This window comes from Schistocerca gregaria, chromosome 9 (assembly GCF_023897955.1).
Source record: "Schistocerca gregaria isolate iqSchGreg1 chromosome 9, iqSchGreg1.2, whole genome shotgun sequence".
In the NCBI taxonomy this organism is placed as follows: Eukaryota; Metazoa; Arthropoda; class Insecta; order Orthoptera; family Acrididae; genus Schistocerca; species Schistocerca gregaria.
The window spans coordinates 201,795,753-201,814,566 of NC_064928.1; the positions used below are offsets into that span (position 1 = coordinate 201,795,753).

The 18,814-nt window shown below is 38.3% G+C and overlaps 1 protein-coding gene across 2 annotated transcripts in view; it reads right to left on the bottom strand.

Annotated features, from left to right (window-relative positions):
- Positions 1-6,358: 6,358 nt before the first annotated feature.
- LOC126292057 (organic solute transporter alpha-like protein) overlaps positions 6,359-18,814 on the bottom strand; it is a 336,266-nt gene continuing 323,810 nt past the window's right edge. For both annotated transcript variants that reach the window (XM_049985863.1, XM_049985862.1), the window contains exons 6-7: positions 17,099-17,351; positions 6,359-10,233 (exon numbers count right to left, since the gene is read on the bottom strand). In XM_049985863.1, coding sequence (XP_049841820.1) covers positions 9,956-10,233; positions 17,099-17,351 — 531 coding nt within the window. In that variant the 3' untranslated portion in view covers positions 6,359-9,955. The remainder of the gene's footprint in view (positions 10,234-17,098; positions 17,352-18,814) is intronic.

Consider the following 18,814-nt stretch of genomic DNA (forward strand, 5'->3'; position numbering starts at 1 on the left):
TTTTTCTTGCTGTCCTACATACTGATCATTGTTTAAAATCATTGAATGTAATTTAATGACCAACATTGGGGTTTGTGTGGTTAATTAGGAAAGTATACAGACTGGAACTTTGTGTGTATGTTTTACATGGTAGTCAGCTTCATTGTTTTAAATTAAGGAAGAGACCCAAACAAATTTCTAACATCATTATTATCTGTTTTATTCAAATTCACACTATAGAAGTTTATCAGGAAAATAATATCAAATATACTGTTGATCATTAAAAATTTACACATTTTGAACGTTCATAATCTCTGGAATGATTTTAAAGATTTCTCTATGTATGAATTAATAATAAATTAGCATTGGAATGTTTTTAAATGAGGCAATTTTAATACCTAACCATAACTTATGGAAGTGTAAATTATATGTCACCATTTAGACAAAAATTCATGGCATTTTAAAGTGCTGTGGTGGGATGTGCTCGGTGGGTATATTGGACAGGACTTGATGCCTTTCCTCCTTAACCCTGAAGCAGTCACACAGGGTGTTCAGAACACCCCAGTCATCCTTATCCATGGATTATTACATAATGGACAGGAGTATAACGTCATGCTCTTTGGTACCTTTCTAGGACATAATATGAAAGCTTTGAGTAACAATATAATCTACAATGGAAGTGCAACTTCCAAGGACACATGCAACAATGTGCCTTGGGGTGGTGTTGGCACCCTGCGCTACACACTATGTTGCAGTGCTGTGGGAAAGCATACATCCGTGTTCCATAGCAGCTGCTTGTATTTTATCGCTCTCTGCAGTTAAAACAGCTATGGGTCATTATGAAATAGAACAAGAAAAAGTTCGGAAGCTTCTGGAAGAGGTCTTAGGGAAGAGGAAGAGGAGAAAACAGACAGTTGTGAAGTTCTGTCTCATCAAAGTGATACAGAAATGGAGGATGAAGACAACCTGGAGCTGGAACCACAATTAAGTGCAGCGGATAATGAAAGCAAGCATTTTTTTTTTTTTATTGGACAGATTGGACTGGATAAGGTTACAAAATGGATGAAAAGTTGTCCGGGTCGAAACGTAAGAACTAGAAGTGTAGACCTCATTATTCACATCCCTGGTGTGAAAGCTATCACAAAATATGCAAAAACTGCTGCAGACTGTTTTTCGATGTTTATAAATGACATAATAATTAGAATGATTACATCATGCACAAGTATTTACATACAACACATTGCATCAAATTTCACAAGAGATCGTGATGCCAAACCAACAAATGAGGAAGAAATCAAATCTCTTCTGGGTCTGTTGATATTGGCTTGGCATTACAGGGCAGGACACCAAAACCTGAAATAGTTATGGGACACAAATGGTTTTGGAATTGCAATATTTCATGCACAATGAGTTTACGGTGCTTTCGTTTCTTATTGTGTTGTTTGAGATTCGATGATATTCGAGACAGACCACACAGAACTTGATCACCTAGCTGTGTTCAGAGAAGTATTTGAATTATTCATGTGAAACTGTGTCAGTAATTATACTGTGTCTGAATATATGACAGTGGATGAACAGCTGGTTGCATTTAGAGGCGAATGCAGTTTCTGACAATATATACCAAGCAAGCCTACGAAATATGGTTTGAAAATTTTCACCTTATATGAAGCAAGAACATGGTATACTTTGGGGATGGAAATCTATGTTGGGAAACAGCCAGAGGGTCCCTTTGTACTGACAAACTCGCCTAAGGAGATAGTAAATAGACTCGTATGGCCTATCAAAGGTACAGGATGCAATGTGACACTAGACAACTGGTTTTTTTCCATACCACTGGCTGAAGAGCTCCTGAAAAAGAAACTTACAGTAGTAGGAACTCTTAGAAAGAATAAAAGGGAGCTCCCTCCAGACTTTGTTTACACGAGAGGTCATGAACTTAAAAGCAGCCTTTCTCAAATCAGAAAGGATATAACCATGGTTTCATATGTGCCAAAGAAGGGCAAAAACGTTGTTCTCCTTTCATCTTTGCATCATGATGGTGCCATTGACACTAATACTGCAGAGGAAAAGAAACCAGAAATTATAATAATGTACAATAAGACCAAAACAGGTGTAGACACAATAGATGAAATGTGCGCTACTTATTCAACCTTAAGAAAAACTAGATGCGGGCCACTTGTCCTTTTTTCCGAATGATTGAAATTGCTTGCTTTAACGCCTTCATCATATATGCAAATAGTAACAATGAGAGGATTTCCCGAAGAATGTTTTTACATGATGTCGGAAGGTCATCAGTAAATTCCATAGTGTGCAAGAGAGCAGCCACTCACTCCCTGCCTGAACAAGTTAGACAGAAAGTTGCTAAAATGGTGGAAATTGAAGATACCAACAATGCACCACCTTCTGAAAAAAAATATTTAAGCCCAGGAGCTGCACAGTGTGTCCTCAGAGTAAAGATATAGAAGTTAAATCGCGCTGTGCTCGATGTTTCAAGTTACGTGCGTAAAGCACATGAGAAATATGTGTGAAAAGTGTTACAATAGTGCATCCCTTGCAGCCAGCGATAGGGACTGATTGTTTGCATGAGTTGACTGATCAAATGTTTAATTATATGTATAATGTCTTATACCTGTAATACAGTATGAAGAATAACAGAAATAACTAAACAAAATATTGTAAGAAAATGGGAATTATTGCTTATGTTTCAAATAACCCAATTTAATACTAAAGTAATATTAAATAAAACACAATGTACTGGGAGATAACATTCTGAATAGCCATTTGTGAAGTAAAGAGAGTCATATCAATGATATGCTGCCCAACAATGTCATTATAGCCGCTTTTATTTGGGGTGTTATCAACACCCAGAGCGACTATTAAAGTGACGAAAAGCTGTGTGACCGCATAAGGGTTATTTATAAGAGTGGATCAAATATGAACCAGAATTTTTGTTTCACCAACCATTTTGTAAATGGAGAGTGGCATGATCTGTGCTCACTGTTTTCCATTTCCAGTGATTGTCCTCAACAACTAGAAAATAGTTGTACCATTTGTTTAATCAGAATCACAGTGTCAGAGGAAGAGGGACCAACATTTATTGGGTAATGCATTATAATCAATCAAGTGAGAAAGACTCAAGCATACATATAGCACAAACAGTTTCTATGAGGACGAGATGCAATTAAGAAGGCAGCTCACCAACATCGCCTAAGGACGAGCATGACTGAAGAGAATATTTGCATTGTTAGCCAGCATGTCGAAGGCTATTACTGAATAACAGTTGTCAAAATTGTTACTGAGGTTGTGCTTAGGTGATCATTATTGAGAACCTTGGATTTCAGAATGTTTCCACAAGGTGGGTGCCTTGTCCTCTCACTGCAGAGCACAAAGTTTATCATCTTGAGTTGAGCAAATGGACACTGATGCATCTACCAATCAAGGAGACCATTTTGTGCAGTCATTGTGATCTGTGATGATATGTAGAAGTATCATTGCACCACGGAATCTTAAAAATTCAGCATGGAATCGCAAAACGTGTAAATTTGCATCCATAAAAGCCAAAAATCATCTCTTTAAGGGTAAGGTTCTTGCAACATCATTTTTTGATTTCAAAGGAGTTGTTCTCATTGATTGTCTCCATAAACATTATACTGTGAATGCTGCATACTATTGCCAACTTTTGGGCCAAGCATAGTCTGCATATTATCAGAAAATGTGCATTTTTCCAATCCGGGATGTGATCATTCTTTATGACAATGCTCAGCCCACACAACTGCCTGAACTCAACAAAGTTCAGGATTTGTTCTTGAACACACTGGAACATCCTCCATATAGTCCAAACTTATTATACTGATATTTTTATTTGTTTGGGCCACCAAAGGAAACTGTCCGAGGACACAGAGGCACTACTGAAATGATCATATGAAACTAGCTGCTGTCACAGCCATGTTCATTTTATGAAAATGGGATCAATAAACTGCCTATCTGCTGGGATAAATGTGTTCCCCATTCAGGAGATTACATAGAAAAATAAGTTCATGTATATGAACTTTTCTGAAGCTTCAATAAACTTATTAAAAAAATCCAGTTTATATTTGAGTCACTCTCTTATTACAAATACATTTTGTGGATTACTTGAAAAGTTTCCACAATTATCAGTGTGAGCAGATTATCAATGGTTGCAGTTACAGTTTTAAACATAGATGACAGCAGGAACTGCAAATAAATTTTCAATTTATAAAGTATACAGTCAGCTGGTTGCATAAGTTTAATGTAAAAACCTTGACAAAGTTTTGATACCACTTGGGTATCTTCTTCAGAAGTAAGACACATAAATTACATGGCGTTAATTTGTGTAATGCCCGCTCTTTTAACAACCTGTACTTGTAAAAATTTTTGCTGTTTCCATGGATGACATTACTGAATATTTTCTGCTGTTTGACTTCAACTCTTTAGCTCATCATATACCTTTACAGTTTTAATGTCGTGTAATTTATGTGACTTCTTTCTGAAGAAAATTCCTTTAGTGAAATCAAAAGCTGCTCAAGATTTTTAGATTTAACTTTTACAATTGGTTGGCTGTGTATTAGTGTATTGAAAATGGTTGTATTTAGTCATTATTACACTTAGTGCCTGTCCGGTTAGCTGAGTGGTGTAACACACGGTTTTCTGGAGTGGGAAAGGAGCACCTGATTCCCGGCACGAATCCACCCGGCGAACTTGTGTCGAGGTCCGGTGAGCCGACCAGTCTGTGGATGGTTTTCAGGCAGTTTTCCATATGCCTTGGCGAATATGAACTGGTTCCCCTTATTTCTCCTCAGCTACACTATGTTGGCGATTGCTGTGCAAACAAGTTCTCCACGTACGCATACACCACCATTACTCTACCATGCAAACATAGGGGTTACACTCACCTGGTGTGAGACGTTCCCTTGGGGGGGGGGGGGGGGGGGGGAGGGGAGGGGGTCCACCAGGGGCCGAACAGCACACAATAACCCTGGGTTTGGTGTGGGGCAGCGGAGGTGTGAAATGGACTGCGGTAGTCTTCAGGGGGTTGTGCACCACTGCAGCTGCTGCGGGGACGGAGCCTCTCTGTCGTTTCTAGGTCCCCGGTTAACACACATACATACATACATACATACATTATATTTAGTACTTAACAGTAATAGTCTGCAGTGGTTTTTTATTCTAATCAATGTATTATTTGTCAAATCCTGCTTGCCTGGATGCTTCATTTTATAGTGGGATTAATGAAAAGCATGTGAATGAAATTAAGCAACTCAGATGTAGTTGGTATTGGTATTGATGGCAACCCTACGATAATTTTTAAGCTTTGTGCACAGAATGTTATCTACTTCCGTAGCTGAGTGGTCGACATAGATGGCTGCCGTGTGGACTCAGGTTCGATTCCCAATACTCTCAAGTTTTTTCTCCTTTGTGGGAGTTATCTGAACTATGAGTAATGGGTCTGCTGTTTGGGAGTTTGGCACACTGGCCAGGAGAGCAGTGTGCTGACAACATTTCACATCCCTCCATGTGCATCCACAATGCAGCTGGTATTGGCATGCTTTGGGCCTTTAAGACCCGGACAAGAAGCTGTATATTATTCATTTATGTGCTGAACACAATATAAACCCTGTGTAGCGAAAAGGACAGAAAAGATGATAAAATATACTAGCAATAAAACTATGTCTAAAGACAGGATTTTCAATCCCTGAGTCTAAAAGTACAGATGATTTGTAAAAAGAGTAATGATGACAAAAGGTAATGTTTCTGATTAGCTGACAAGGCAGTTGTAGCCTCTTCTTACTGCTACATTTAACAAGAGGAAAATTCACTTGAGGAAGTTGTAAAGTTAGAAGGAGATGAAACGTCTGGTGAGTACTTACCTTTAGAGGCATAATTTGAAGTACTTCCAGTGGACACGTTGAAAAGTACTGAGGAGGCCTGCATGTGTTTTGTATCTTCATATGCCTCCCACATACTTCATACTTGGTTTGTCCAGTTTGTGGAAGTATCACAAGTTTTCCTTTGAATTTACATTTAACTAACATGTAATAAAATTTGCTTTCATGTGAAAAGCGTACTAAAAAAATTATACTCAAACATTATCAATGTATCATTTTGTTATCATCTGATAGCCTGAATTTTACAAAGCTAGGAGTTCACAGGTAACTTAACAAACACATCACTGTTGTATGTAGCACAAATAAATTACCACCAATTGTAAAAGAAATTATATTACTAATAAATATTATGTAAAATACTTTGAATGACAATAAATGATTTAAAATGAATGCAATAAAACTTGTTTTATTTTCATAGTGTCTCTTTATGGTAATTAATGTCCTGCAATTGTAAAATAATAGAATTTATTTACTGTTGTATTTATCTCACTTATGGCTTAGTTGTGGCATTACTTAAACTGAAGCTTGTAATATCTGAATACACAATTTATTAATTGGTACATTAAAACAAACATATTTCTCTATAAAACAGAATGAATTGTAAAAATAAAATCTTACTTTTATGAAAAATGACTATTATTGAAAGTCTCACTGTAATTTGTTACTGCATACAGAGATGCCAATAAGGCTGGACTATGCAGGACACTCAATTTTGAATCCACGGCTTTTACATGTTCACTAGTTCCATGAATGGTAACAATATTTCATCCGTCAGTACTCTGTGCAATTAGAAGATTTCAGAACTCAGCCACTAAGTCGATACCTTACCCCATTTTCACATAGAAATGTCTCTCCATCATTCAGAATTTCTGAAAGCTGAGAAATTTTCAATAGTGATACATTGCCACTAAAGTTGTTACTAGGGCTCATACAAGAAACTCTGATTTTACAATAATGGTAGAGATGTTGAGTCATTAAATGGCACATAAACAAGATTGAGAAGTTTGTGTAACAATGGGAAAAATGTGTGGAAGAAGCAGGGGTTTAGGTACATAGCATTTTACTTCCAAATAATGTTTAACTATGCTCTGTCAGTCAGGTTGGATAGGATGATAGTGTGTGTGGCAGTCATGACTAGTGCTCCAAAGTCTGAGAATTTTCTTTAAATGCCTTTTAATAGTTTACTGCTTCTACTATTCAATGAGTTGTTTAAGTTTTCTCCTTAAATTATTTTGAGCTCTGGTGGTACATTGTTCAGATGGTTTGGTGTGATTAGGGCTGGTTTAGGGCCCGAGGGGTCTCAAATGCAAGGGTTTTAAAGGTCCTACCAAAAGATGACAGTACCAAAATGTAATTTCCTTCAGGATTTCGAAAATCACTGGGAAGGAAGGGGCAACCAAATGACTATTTTAATTAGATTCTACAAACTATGAGTATGGATACAAGCCCTCAAACTTATGGAAAAATATCATCCACAAAATCACAAAGATAGCAAGAGCTGATAAGAATAACTATTGCACAGTCAACTTAACAGCTCATGCATCCAAGTTGCTGATGTGAATAATGTATGAAAAGAAAATTGAAGATCTGTAAGGTGACGATTAGGTTGGCTTTAGTGCTCAATATTGGAAGACATACTTAAACAGAGAAACATTCAAAGGGAAACAGCATTTGACACTGTACAGTTGCTCAAAATTCTCAAGAAATGAGCTGTAAGTTATAGAGAAAGATGAGTAATATGCATACAATATGTACAAGAACCAAAGGGAAAAAATAAAAATGTGAGAAAGAATGAAGTACTCAGATCAAAAACAGTGTAAGACAGAGATGTAAACTTTCACCCCCCATTGTTCAATCTGTACATCAAAGAAGCAATGATGGATATACAAGAAGGGTTTGGAAGTGGGATTAAAATTCAGGATGAAAGGATATCAAAGATAAGATTCGCCAATGGCATTGATATCCTCAGTGAAAGTAGGGAGAATTACAGGATTCTGTTAAAAGGAGTGAATAGTTGAATGAGCACACAATATGGACAGGGAGTAAACCAAAGACGGAAAAAAAGAGGAATAGCAGAAATGAGGTTAGGGGAACAATGAAGTAGATGAAGTTAAGGACTTCTTTTACTTTGGAAGTAAAGTAACTCATGCTGGCAGAAGCAAAGACAACATAAAAAGTGAAGATAGCATTTTTGCCCAAAAGAAGTCTACTGGTATCAAACATAGGCCATTATTTTGAAGAAGAACTTTCTGAGAATGAGCATTTGGAGCACAGAATTGAAGGATAGTGAAACATAGACTGTGTGAAAACCAAAGGAGAAGAGAAATTTCTGAAATCTCTGAAATATGGTGCTACAGAAGAATGACAAGATTAGGAATGAGAATGTTCTTCACAGAATCAATGGGGAAGGAAACATGTGGAAAAGATGAGGAGGAATAACAGTATGATAGAATATGTGTCAAGACACCAGGGAATAACTTGCATATTCCTTGAAGCATGGTAAAATTGTAGGGGATGACAGAGACTGTAGTATAACCAACAAGTAATTGAGGACATTGGATGCAAATGCTGCTTCGAGGTAATGAGGCTAGTGTAGGGAGGAGTCTGTGGCAGCCCATGTCATACCAGTCAGATCACAGACAGCCAGAGGGAGGGGAGGTGATGGTGGAGGGAGGGGGGGAGGAATGTCAGCTAAAGTCTGACCGGGACTGGGGAAACAAATGAGATGACACTTGTGTATAAAGTTATTCTCAAAGCAGCCTGGGATTCAGTACATTGCATATTTTATTATAAAATTGTTGAAGGGGAAACAGTGACTGAAATAGTACCAACTTAAAGGTTTTGGTTGACAAGACTTTGACTCTACAGTGGAGTTTGCACTGATCCAAAATTTCTTGGTAGACACAGACTGTATGATGGAATAGGACTAGAGCTCAGAACCTTAACTTCCACGGTTGTTGACAACTGAGCTATCCAGACACAATTCCTGACCTTCCCTCATGGCTTCATTAGTCTCTTCTTCCTTTCAAACTTCACAGAAGCTCTCTTGTTTGTCTTGCTGAACTAGCACTCCTGTAAGAAAGATTATTGAAAAATGGCACAGCCATAGCCTAGGCATTATTTCTAGAATGAATTTTTTCTCTGTTTCAAAACTATCTGGTACAACAGAACCATGTGCCACCTGAGACATTGATGTACAGTTTGGTTTATCACCTTTCATTCATTGAAATATGTAAAAAAACATACTACTCATTTTTTCATGTTATGCATTTGAAATAACAATAGTATGTGACAGATACCTGCTTGTTGAACACGAGGTTTTATTATATGGAATACATTATTCTGAATGCATTGATGGTGTTGATAAGTGTAGCTAAAAAAATTGGAATTAATATTCTGGTACTCTTTTTTTAAAATATATGTAGTTGTAGTTTATAGTGATTCATTGGATGTTTTGGTCAAGACATTACATTATACAACAGCAATAAGTGTTGCATTTCACATGCTATTTTTTAAAAAGAATTCCTGAACATATTGTGCATTGGTGCAGCAAAAGAACAGTCATGAAGAGTATTCTTATTAGGCTCTAGCAGCAATTTCTTGTGCAAAATAGAAAGTGAGACATGTACAGAGTAAAGACTCTGTTTTTTTGGTACTACACAAGGCTGTTTGTGTTACAACTGTATGAAATGCATTTAGCATTTGACACGAGTACATTGTTTATAACTACATACTGTACAGAATATGGACTTTTACTACTTTTAAAAATCTTAGCAATATGATGTTCGTTGCCAACATAATACCACTAATATCAACTGAATGTACTGACCAAAACATAAACAGTTGGCAATGACAGGCTGCGAGTCCAGAGCCTCCCTCTCATTTGTTCGTTCATCTCCTGTTGAACATGTTACACTAAGTCACTGATATGAGATTAAACCTGCATCACTGTCACCCCCTAGTTTAAAGCCCAGGGGCTTAAGCACCATAAAAATGGCTTTCATCACCTGTTCCAGAAAACATTATCACACATCACTGTCTATCACTCAGTGAGCCACAAAATCTGCCAATCAGCTCTTCCCAGAGTCGTCTTCATTCCTTTCACCATTGCTACAGCTGCCATTTCTGTTGTTGCTGTTATTATCAACAGCACCGGTGTTGTTGTTATTGCAGGTTATTGTGTTGTTGTTGAGAGAGGAAAGTACATGTGGATACAGGTTGCTGAGCACACACACTTCCATGGGGCGCTGTGCCGGCAGCCCCATGTCGGGAAGCGGCTTCTTGTACAGCGACCGCGCCCATATGCTGAGGATGACCATCTCACCGAGCATCAGAGAGTTGTACACCACTGGAACAGGGGAGCACAGTTTCTTGTATCAGAATTTTGCTCCTGCAGACTTAATAATAGTTCTTGTTGATCAAAGATTGTTATGGAAATGAAAAAAAATGCTGTACTTGGAATTCCCATTCCATTGTTAGAAAATGTAAATTACACTATACTCAAGACAAACAACTGCTTTGTGTGAAAAGGCAGAATTATTTATAGATAACCATTTAAACACTTGTACAAGTGTGGGCAAATGTTGTGATCCACTATGAATGGAAAACTAGGCATAGAAAATATAGAAAGCATAAAATGTGGAAAACCTTGAATTATGACAAAAAAAATTTACATTTTGAGGAATTATTGAGATGTCATTCAACATTAAGTAAGAAAGTGAGTAATTTGTTCCTGTAAACACATTGTAAAATTACTGTAATGTTTTGAAGTTAGTTTTGATTACATTGTTCTAATACCAATGTAGCGTTCTAATTGTTAAAAATATTTATGTAATGACATGCAGCAAAATACTGGGTTAATGCATAAGTTCATAGAATTTTCCAATAATTTTAATAAATGCAATAGAGACTTTAGTCACAAATAGGGTTGCCATAATCTCGGAATCCAAAACCAGGACAAAACTTATGGTCACCGTAGCTGATCGAAGGAAATAAGAGGAATAAGGAGTCCTCATGCCCATAAGCTAAGGGAAATGTGCATTTAATTAATGATCCAAAGTTTAGGAAGGCCTGCTTCATTAAGAAAGCATTTATTACAAAAATAAGAAAATGCATTACATTATTCAGTACACAAATTTCTATTGTCATCATTTGAGCTTTTCTTATACCAATCTTATTTCTCAGAACCTTGAATAGATGAAAGGAACTTAATCTGGTTCTCAATCAGTTTATGAAATTCACTGCAACTTACATTTTTCATATTGTACTGTATTTGCATCATTGCATTAACTGATTTTACTGTTAACCTATTCCTTTCTTCTGATCACTGAGAATTCATGAGGGAAAAGACTCTCTCTACATTGGCATTATGATTGGGAATGGAGAAATAAAATTCCACAATAACATATTGATGCTTCTTTGACAGCAATTTTTGAAATTACCGGAAGTTGACTTCAAATCCAGCAAATATCGCGGACATGCCTTTTTGGCCCGGACATTTTCATTTACCCTAAAATCGCGGACTGTCCGTGAAATCCGTGGCATATGGCAACCCTAGTCACAAATAATATATTCTCCTTCAATATGGACAACAGTCTGTGAATTTTGATTCAGTGAAAATAGAAATCACATGGTTTTCAAGTGAAGAATTTGTCAAGCCATGTTCAGAGTTCTTTTTCATCTAGAAAGGGAGCTGCTTGAAGGTTGTTCAATCACAAGCAGAAAAGATGAAAATCAGGGGGTTGCAAGATCAGGAGAATAAAGTGGTTGTGGAATGACTATCCAACCCAGCTCGTGTATAGTGTCTTTTGTCAGTGTGGCAGAGTACAGGTGGGTGTTATCATAAAGTGGCATCACTTCACACAGTGTTCCTGGTTGTTGTTCTTGGATTGTGTGTGCAAGAAGCAGTTGTTAACAGTAAATGTCAGTAGTGATGGTTACTCCTCAAGGAACTAATTTGTAGTACAACATGCCCTCACTGTTTCACATCCAAATCTGCATTTATACTCTGCAAACCAGCAGAAAATGAATGGCAGAGAGTAGATCCAATTGCACCATTTATTAGGGTTTCTTCCCATTTCATTCACATATGGAGCATGGGAAGAATGATTGATTGAATGTCTCTGTGTGTGCACTAATTATTCTAATCTTGTCCTCACATGATCCCTATGTGAGTGAATGTAATGGATTGTAGTATATTTCTAGATTCATTACTTAATGTCAGTTCTTGAAGCTTTGCTCCTAGATTTTCTCAGAATGCTTTATGCATATCATCAAAAGTCTTCCAGTTCAGTTCCTTCAGTACCTCTGTTACTCTATCCAATGGGCTAAACAAACCTGTGAACATTCGTGCTGGTATCTGTTCAATATCACCTGTTAGTCCTAGTTGGCACAGATCCCACACGTTTGAGCAATTTCTAGAACCAGTTGCACAAGTGATTTGTAAGCAATGTGATTTGTAAGTAATCTCCTTTGTAGAGACTTCCCAGTATTCTACCAACAAACTGAAGTCTAGCACCTGCTTTATCTAAAGTATTACACTCAGGTATTTGTACAGGTTGGGCAATAGCAACAGCGAATCACTGATATCATAACCATAGGGAACTATGTTTTTTCTATGTTGTGAACTGTACAGTTATACATTCCTGCATGTTTAAAACAAGTTGCCAATCTTTGCATCCCTTTGAAATCTTATCAAAAGCTGACTGAATATTTATGCAGCTTCTTCCAGACAGTACATCATTACACAAAACTGAATCATCTACAGAGTTTCTGAGGTTATTATTGTCATTAATATACAAGAGCAACAAAGTCTCAACACACTTCCCTGAGGCACACCCAAAGTTACTTCTATATCTGATGATGATACTCCATATGATTACACTTTTGACAATAAGTATAGGTGTGGTATTAAGTCAAATGGTTTTCAGAAATCAAGAAATACTACTGCCTTGATCCTCATCATGTGAGCAAGGAGTGAAATGGGTTTCACATGATAAATGTTTTCAGGAGCCATGCTAATTGGCACTGAGGAGGTCATTCTGTTCAAGATACCTCTTTATGTTTGAGCTCAGAATATGATCTAAGATTCTACAACAAATTGATTTTGATGATGTTGGATGGTAGTTCTGTGGACTGTTTCTACTACCCTTCTTGTAAATGGATGTGACCTGTGCTTTTTTTGAAGAAATGGACGTGGATTTTTGCTTGAGGGATCTATGATATTTAGATGAGGGGCTAATTCAAGTGCAAATTTAGTGCAGAATCTGACAGGTATTCCATCAGGCTGTAGAGCTTTATTCAGTTTCAATGATCTGAGATGTTTTTCAACACCATTGACATTAATACTTATTTCATTCATCTTTTCAGTGGTACAAGGATTTAATTGGGGAAATCCTCCTGGGTTTCCATTGTAAAGGAGCATCTGAAAACAGAGTTAAGCATTTCAGCTTTTACTTTGCTACCCTCAATTTCTCAGTTTCTGTCTCATTTGCTAGGGTCTGTACACTAACTTTGGTGCTACTACAGCCTTTACATACAATCAGAATTTTGTTTGGGTTTCATGAAATATCATTTGACAATATTCTGCTACAGTAGTCATTGAAAGCATCAAGCATTGCTCTCTTGACAGTCTTATTCAGCCTCTCTATATATAGCACTGTGCTTTGTTTTACACCTACTGTGCAGTAATCCCTGTTTCTTTAGAAGTTTTTATACAGTGGCTATATACCATGGAGGTTCTCTTCGATTATGAACTGTTCTACTGAGTACATATCTATCCAGTCCATGGTCAACTATTCTTTTAAACTTGAGCCACAATGGATGTGCACAGGTATTTGCATGGAGAGTTGCTGTTTTGTTTGGGCTCAACCATTCCTTTCTTTCCATTAGGTTAGCATAAAGTCACCATAATCAATACCAGTAGTGATATAGGATGGGAATGGTTGGTGTTGTTCATGAGCAATTTACGACAGTCAAGCAGAAATGCAATGTGATTTAGAGGTGGTGGTACCCATTTATGTACCTTCCACATTATATGGAAATGTTGCATGATGATGGAATGATCTCAGTGCAATACATTTGCCAGCTCAAAAGTACACTGACATGGATAATTGTGGATTAATGCATTTAAATGATCTTCATTAAACTCCAAAGTGTTCCTGTCCATGGGGGATCACTAATGTCAAAATGATCCTCTGTAAACTGAGCCTTGCTCTGTCCAGTAGCATTATCCTCATACATGGCCTAATTGTTTCTGGTTGCTGTCACCCCTCTACTGAACTCAAACAGAAGAATATGTCAGAAATGCGATTTCTCCACTTGGGTCTCCATTATATAGCATCCACAATTCCACTCACTATCTCTAAATGACAATATGCAAACAAAAATTGCAACTGTGAACTACAAATAAAGAAATGACAATACAGAAATAAATGCATAGAACTAGTATGCCAACATGCAAAGTGAAAATGATATGAATTTATGCAACCAACCTGATAAATCTGACTATTAGGCCATGTCATTATAAAACACTAAAGCAACTAAAGAAACTCTGCAAAGTCAGTTAAATATTGGCAATTTAGTTGCTTTGATGTTTTGTAATGAAATGGTCTAACACTGAAAATTATTGAATTTGTAAGTGACACTTGCCAAGGAAGCCTATGAAGATGTGTGTTTTATTAAATTAAAACCATTGCAAGTGCTATGATGATAATACGTGATGATAATGCAGCACTCTTTTTTGGAACTTCACTATTTCCTCCTTCAATCCTATTTGGTATGGATCCCTGACTGAAGAGCAATATTACAGTAATAGTCAAATGAGGGTTTTGTAAGCTACCTCCTTTGTGGGTAGTGAGTTTTTACCTCCTATAATATTTATATTCTACTAGAACTGTCCACACCATAATATGTAACAATATATGTCACAACTAGAAATTCTATAAATTAATTACAGTAGCTATAAAAGCTGTAACAAATCATGTATGTTATTTTAGTAAGAACACCCAGTGTAACAATCACTGGCAACAACCATAAAATGTACATCAGTGGTCAAAAGTTTTCTATCACCTATCACAACTATGACTGTGCTGTTAAAACAGTGTCTCCATTTTGAATATTCTATCATATCCTCATTCTGATAGTAAAACATAAACAACACAGGCCAAGTGCCTCAATTTGAGTGGTTGTTTGTCTAAAGGGGCACTGACGAGTTTCCACAACAACAATGATGTGACTTTCCATTCGAATAAGCCTCATTCCTTCTGCTGTCTGTGTAGCAGTCAGTTCACAATATTTTACAGTGCTTAGTGTGCATCTACCAGTGTGTTTATATACTTGATGGGCTGCAAACCGCATTATCTCCTAATAGGATGGACGCATGTGATTGGAACTGAAAAATGTGCTGTAATTGTAGCTCTGCATCAACAAGGTTACTCTAGTAAGACTCGCTGATGTAGCCTAATTTACAGTGGTGTGTACACTGCAGTGATACAAGGAAACTGAGGCCAATGCAAGTGTTCATGGTATGGAAGACTCCGGGTTAACATCATACGTGCAAGTTCAGTCCATATGAGTACAGAGTAAATGACAGGGGGACTCTTAATGCACCTGAAACTTGCAAGGAAGTAAATAGTAAATGTGCAGCTCCAATCTCTGTCTCAACAGTGCAACAGTGTCTCTGAATGAGATTGAAAAGGTGTGTAGCAGCCAAAAAACCATTGGGCAATGGGCACAGCAACATAAAAACTGAAGCATGCAGCAATGGTCCAAGGTGTTACTCAATGAAAAATCTAAATTTTAAATGCTCATAAGCCACTGTTGAATGTTTACCCATCAACTTTGTGGATAACATGTATAAAGTCAGTGTGTGATACCAATGGTGAAGTTTGATGGAGCATCGGTCTTAGTGTGGGGATGTTTTGCGGGTGATAAAGTCGGTTATCTAGTGACAATTAATGGAATAAGGAAAAAGGAATGATATTACAGGATACTGGTCAACAATGCAGTTATGTTGACAAGAGACTGTGGGGAACTGAAGAATATGATTTGGCCAAGTCAGTCACCTGACTTAAATTTCATCTTACAGGATGAACATGACAGGCAGGTCAGAAAACTGAGATTGTCTAACACTCATCTATAGAATAATTTATAAATGTATTGGATGACAGTATCTGAAAATCACTCTAAAATAGTATCAATGGAATGCCAAGAGTTTATACATCTATTCTGAAGAGCACTTTGAAGAGGCTAAAATATGAACCATAGTGAGTTGTACTGGATAAATGTGACTAGGGCCTCCCATCAGGTAGACCGTTCGCTGGGGGCAAGTCTTTCGATTTGATGCCAGTTTGGTGACTTGTGCATTGATGGGGATGAAATGATGATGATTAGGAAAACACAACATCCAGTGTGTGAGCGGAGAAAATCTCTGACCCAGCTGGGAATCAAACCCAGGTCCTTAGGATTGACATTCTGTCACACTGACCATTCAGCTACCAGGGGTGGACGTTGTACTGGATGACTGTAGTCAAAGTGCAGTTATCCATGGAGGTCCGGTGTGGGCTGTAATTATCTTATGGCAGTGAAACTATATAGATGTGTTAATGTGGAACGAATTTACGCTAGAAAAGAAAAGAAAAAAAAATTAGTTCCGATTTTGGCCACCAGGTGCAAATCTGGCACTGTACAGCATATTGTCACAATCTCCAGTGCTCATACTGAATAAATTGTCTAAGTGACAGTTAATAATAAAATCAACATTACAGCTTTATCACTTGTCTGACTCTTTCTGCTAGTGTTCTGTTCCTGATCCATTAAACAAGGCAACATTTCTGTACATCTTTCTTGCATTCACAGCATCAGATTTGCACCTGGTGGCCTAAACAGGAACAATTTTTTTTTCAAGGGTGAATCGGTTCCACATTAACACATTAGTATACCTATCAAGTTTTGCTGCCATATGATATTTACAGCCCACACAGGGCCCCTGTAAGCAACTGCACTTTAGTCATAGCCATTCAGTACTTAAAGACAGAGAGAGAAAATATTTATTTTGTTGCTTCGTTTAGTCCGTATGATGTGTATGCACATTGAAATAAAGTATATAGCATGTTTTGTGGGCAATCAAAAATTTTTTACTAGTGCTGTATATTGTACAACTGACAAATAAATAAATGAATCAGACAGTCAGCAAGGGCTTGCCGGACACTCACAGTTGCTGTAGACGGCAGGCGTGATGGGGGGCCGACAGGGCAGCAGCCCCGTCCAGACTGCAGCCCGCGCAGACAGCCCCTGCAGCTTGGCCAGCAGCAGCACAAATTGCAGTGCGAGAAACTTGGCCTGGGCGCGGTGGCCCGACAGCAGCTCAGCCAGCAGCCGCAGCGTCATCGAGACCCCCCAGATGGCGCACAGGATGGACAGCACCACCACCGGCTGCAGGTACATGTAGTTGACCTGGTACAGGCTCTGCGGGCACACCCACAACCACTCCGTCAGCACAACAGCCTCACAAATACACCAGTAGTCTGCATGGTACGTTCAAAATGGTGGACCCAATTTAACGAATTTTTACACTACTGGCCATTAAAATTGCTACACCATGAACATGATGTGCTACAGACAAGAAATTTAACCAGCAGGAAGAAGATGCTGTGATATGCAAAAAATAAGCTTTTTGGAGCATTCACACAAAGTTGGTGCTGGTGGCGACACCTAAAACGTGCTGACATGAGGAAAGTTTCCAACCGATTTCTCATACACAAACAGCAGTTCAAGGGTGTTTCCTGGTGAAACGTTGTTGTAATGCCTCGAATAAGGAGGAGAAATATGTACCATCACGTTTCTGACTTTTATAAAGGTCGGATTGTAGCCTATCGTGATTGCAGTTTATCGTATCATGACATCGCTGCTCACATTGCTGAAGATCCGATGACTGTTAGCAGAATTTGAAATTGGTGGGTTCAGGAGGGTAATACGTAACACCGTGCTGGATCCCAATGGCCTCATACCACAAGCAGTCGAGATGACAGGCATCTTATCCGCATGACTGTAACAGATCGTGCAGCCATGTCTCGATCCCCGAGTCAACAGATGGGGACGTTTGCAAGACAGCAATCATTTGCACAAACAGTTCGACGATGTTTGCAACAGCATGGACTATCAGCTCGGAGACCATGGCTAAGGTTACCCTTGACGCTGCATCACAGACAGGAGCACCTGCGATGGTGTACTCAGTGATGAACCTGGGTGCACGAATGGTAAAACGTCATTTTTTCGGATGAATCCAGGTTCTGTTTACAGCATCATGATGGTCGTATCCCTGTTTGGCGACATCGCGGTGAACGCACATTGGAAGCGTGTGTTCGTCATCGCCATACTGGCATTATCATCTTGGCTTGATGGTATGGGGTGCCTCTGGTTACACATCTTGGTCACCTCTTGTTCGAACTGACGGCACTTTGAACAGTGGACATTACATTTCAGATGTGTTACGACCCGTGGCTCTACCCTTCATTCGATCCCTGCGAAACCCTACATTTCAGCAGGATAATGCATGACCGCACCTTGCAGGTCCTGTAAGGCCAGCACATTCTCCAGATCTCTCACCAATTGAAAACATCTGGTCAATGGTGGCCGAGCATCTGGCTCGCCACAATATGCCAGTCACTACTCTTGATGAACTGTGGTATCGGGTTGAAGCTGCATGGGCAGCTGTACCTGTACACGCCATCCAAGCTGTGTTTGACTCAATGCCCAGGCGTATTGAGGCCGTTATTATGGCCAGAGGTGGTTGTTCTGGGTACTGTTTTCTCAGGATCTATGCACCCAAACTGCGTGAAAATGTAATCAAATGTCAGTTTTAGTATAATATATTTGTCCAATGAATACCCTTTTATCATCTGCATTTCTTCTTGGTGTAGCAATTTTAA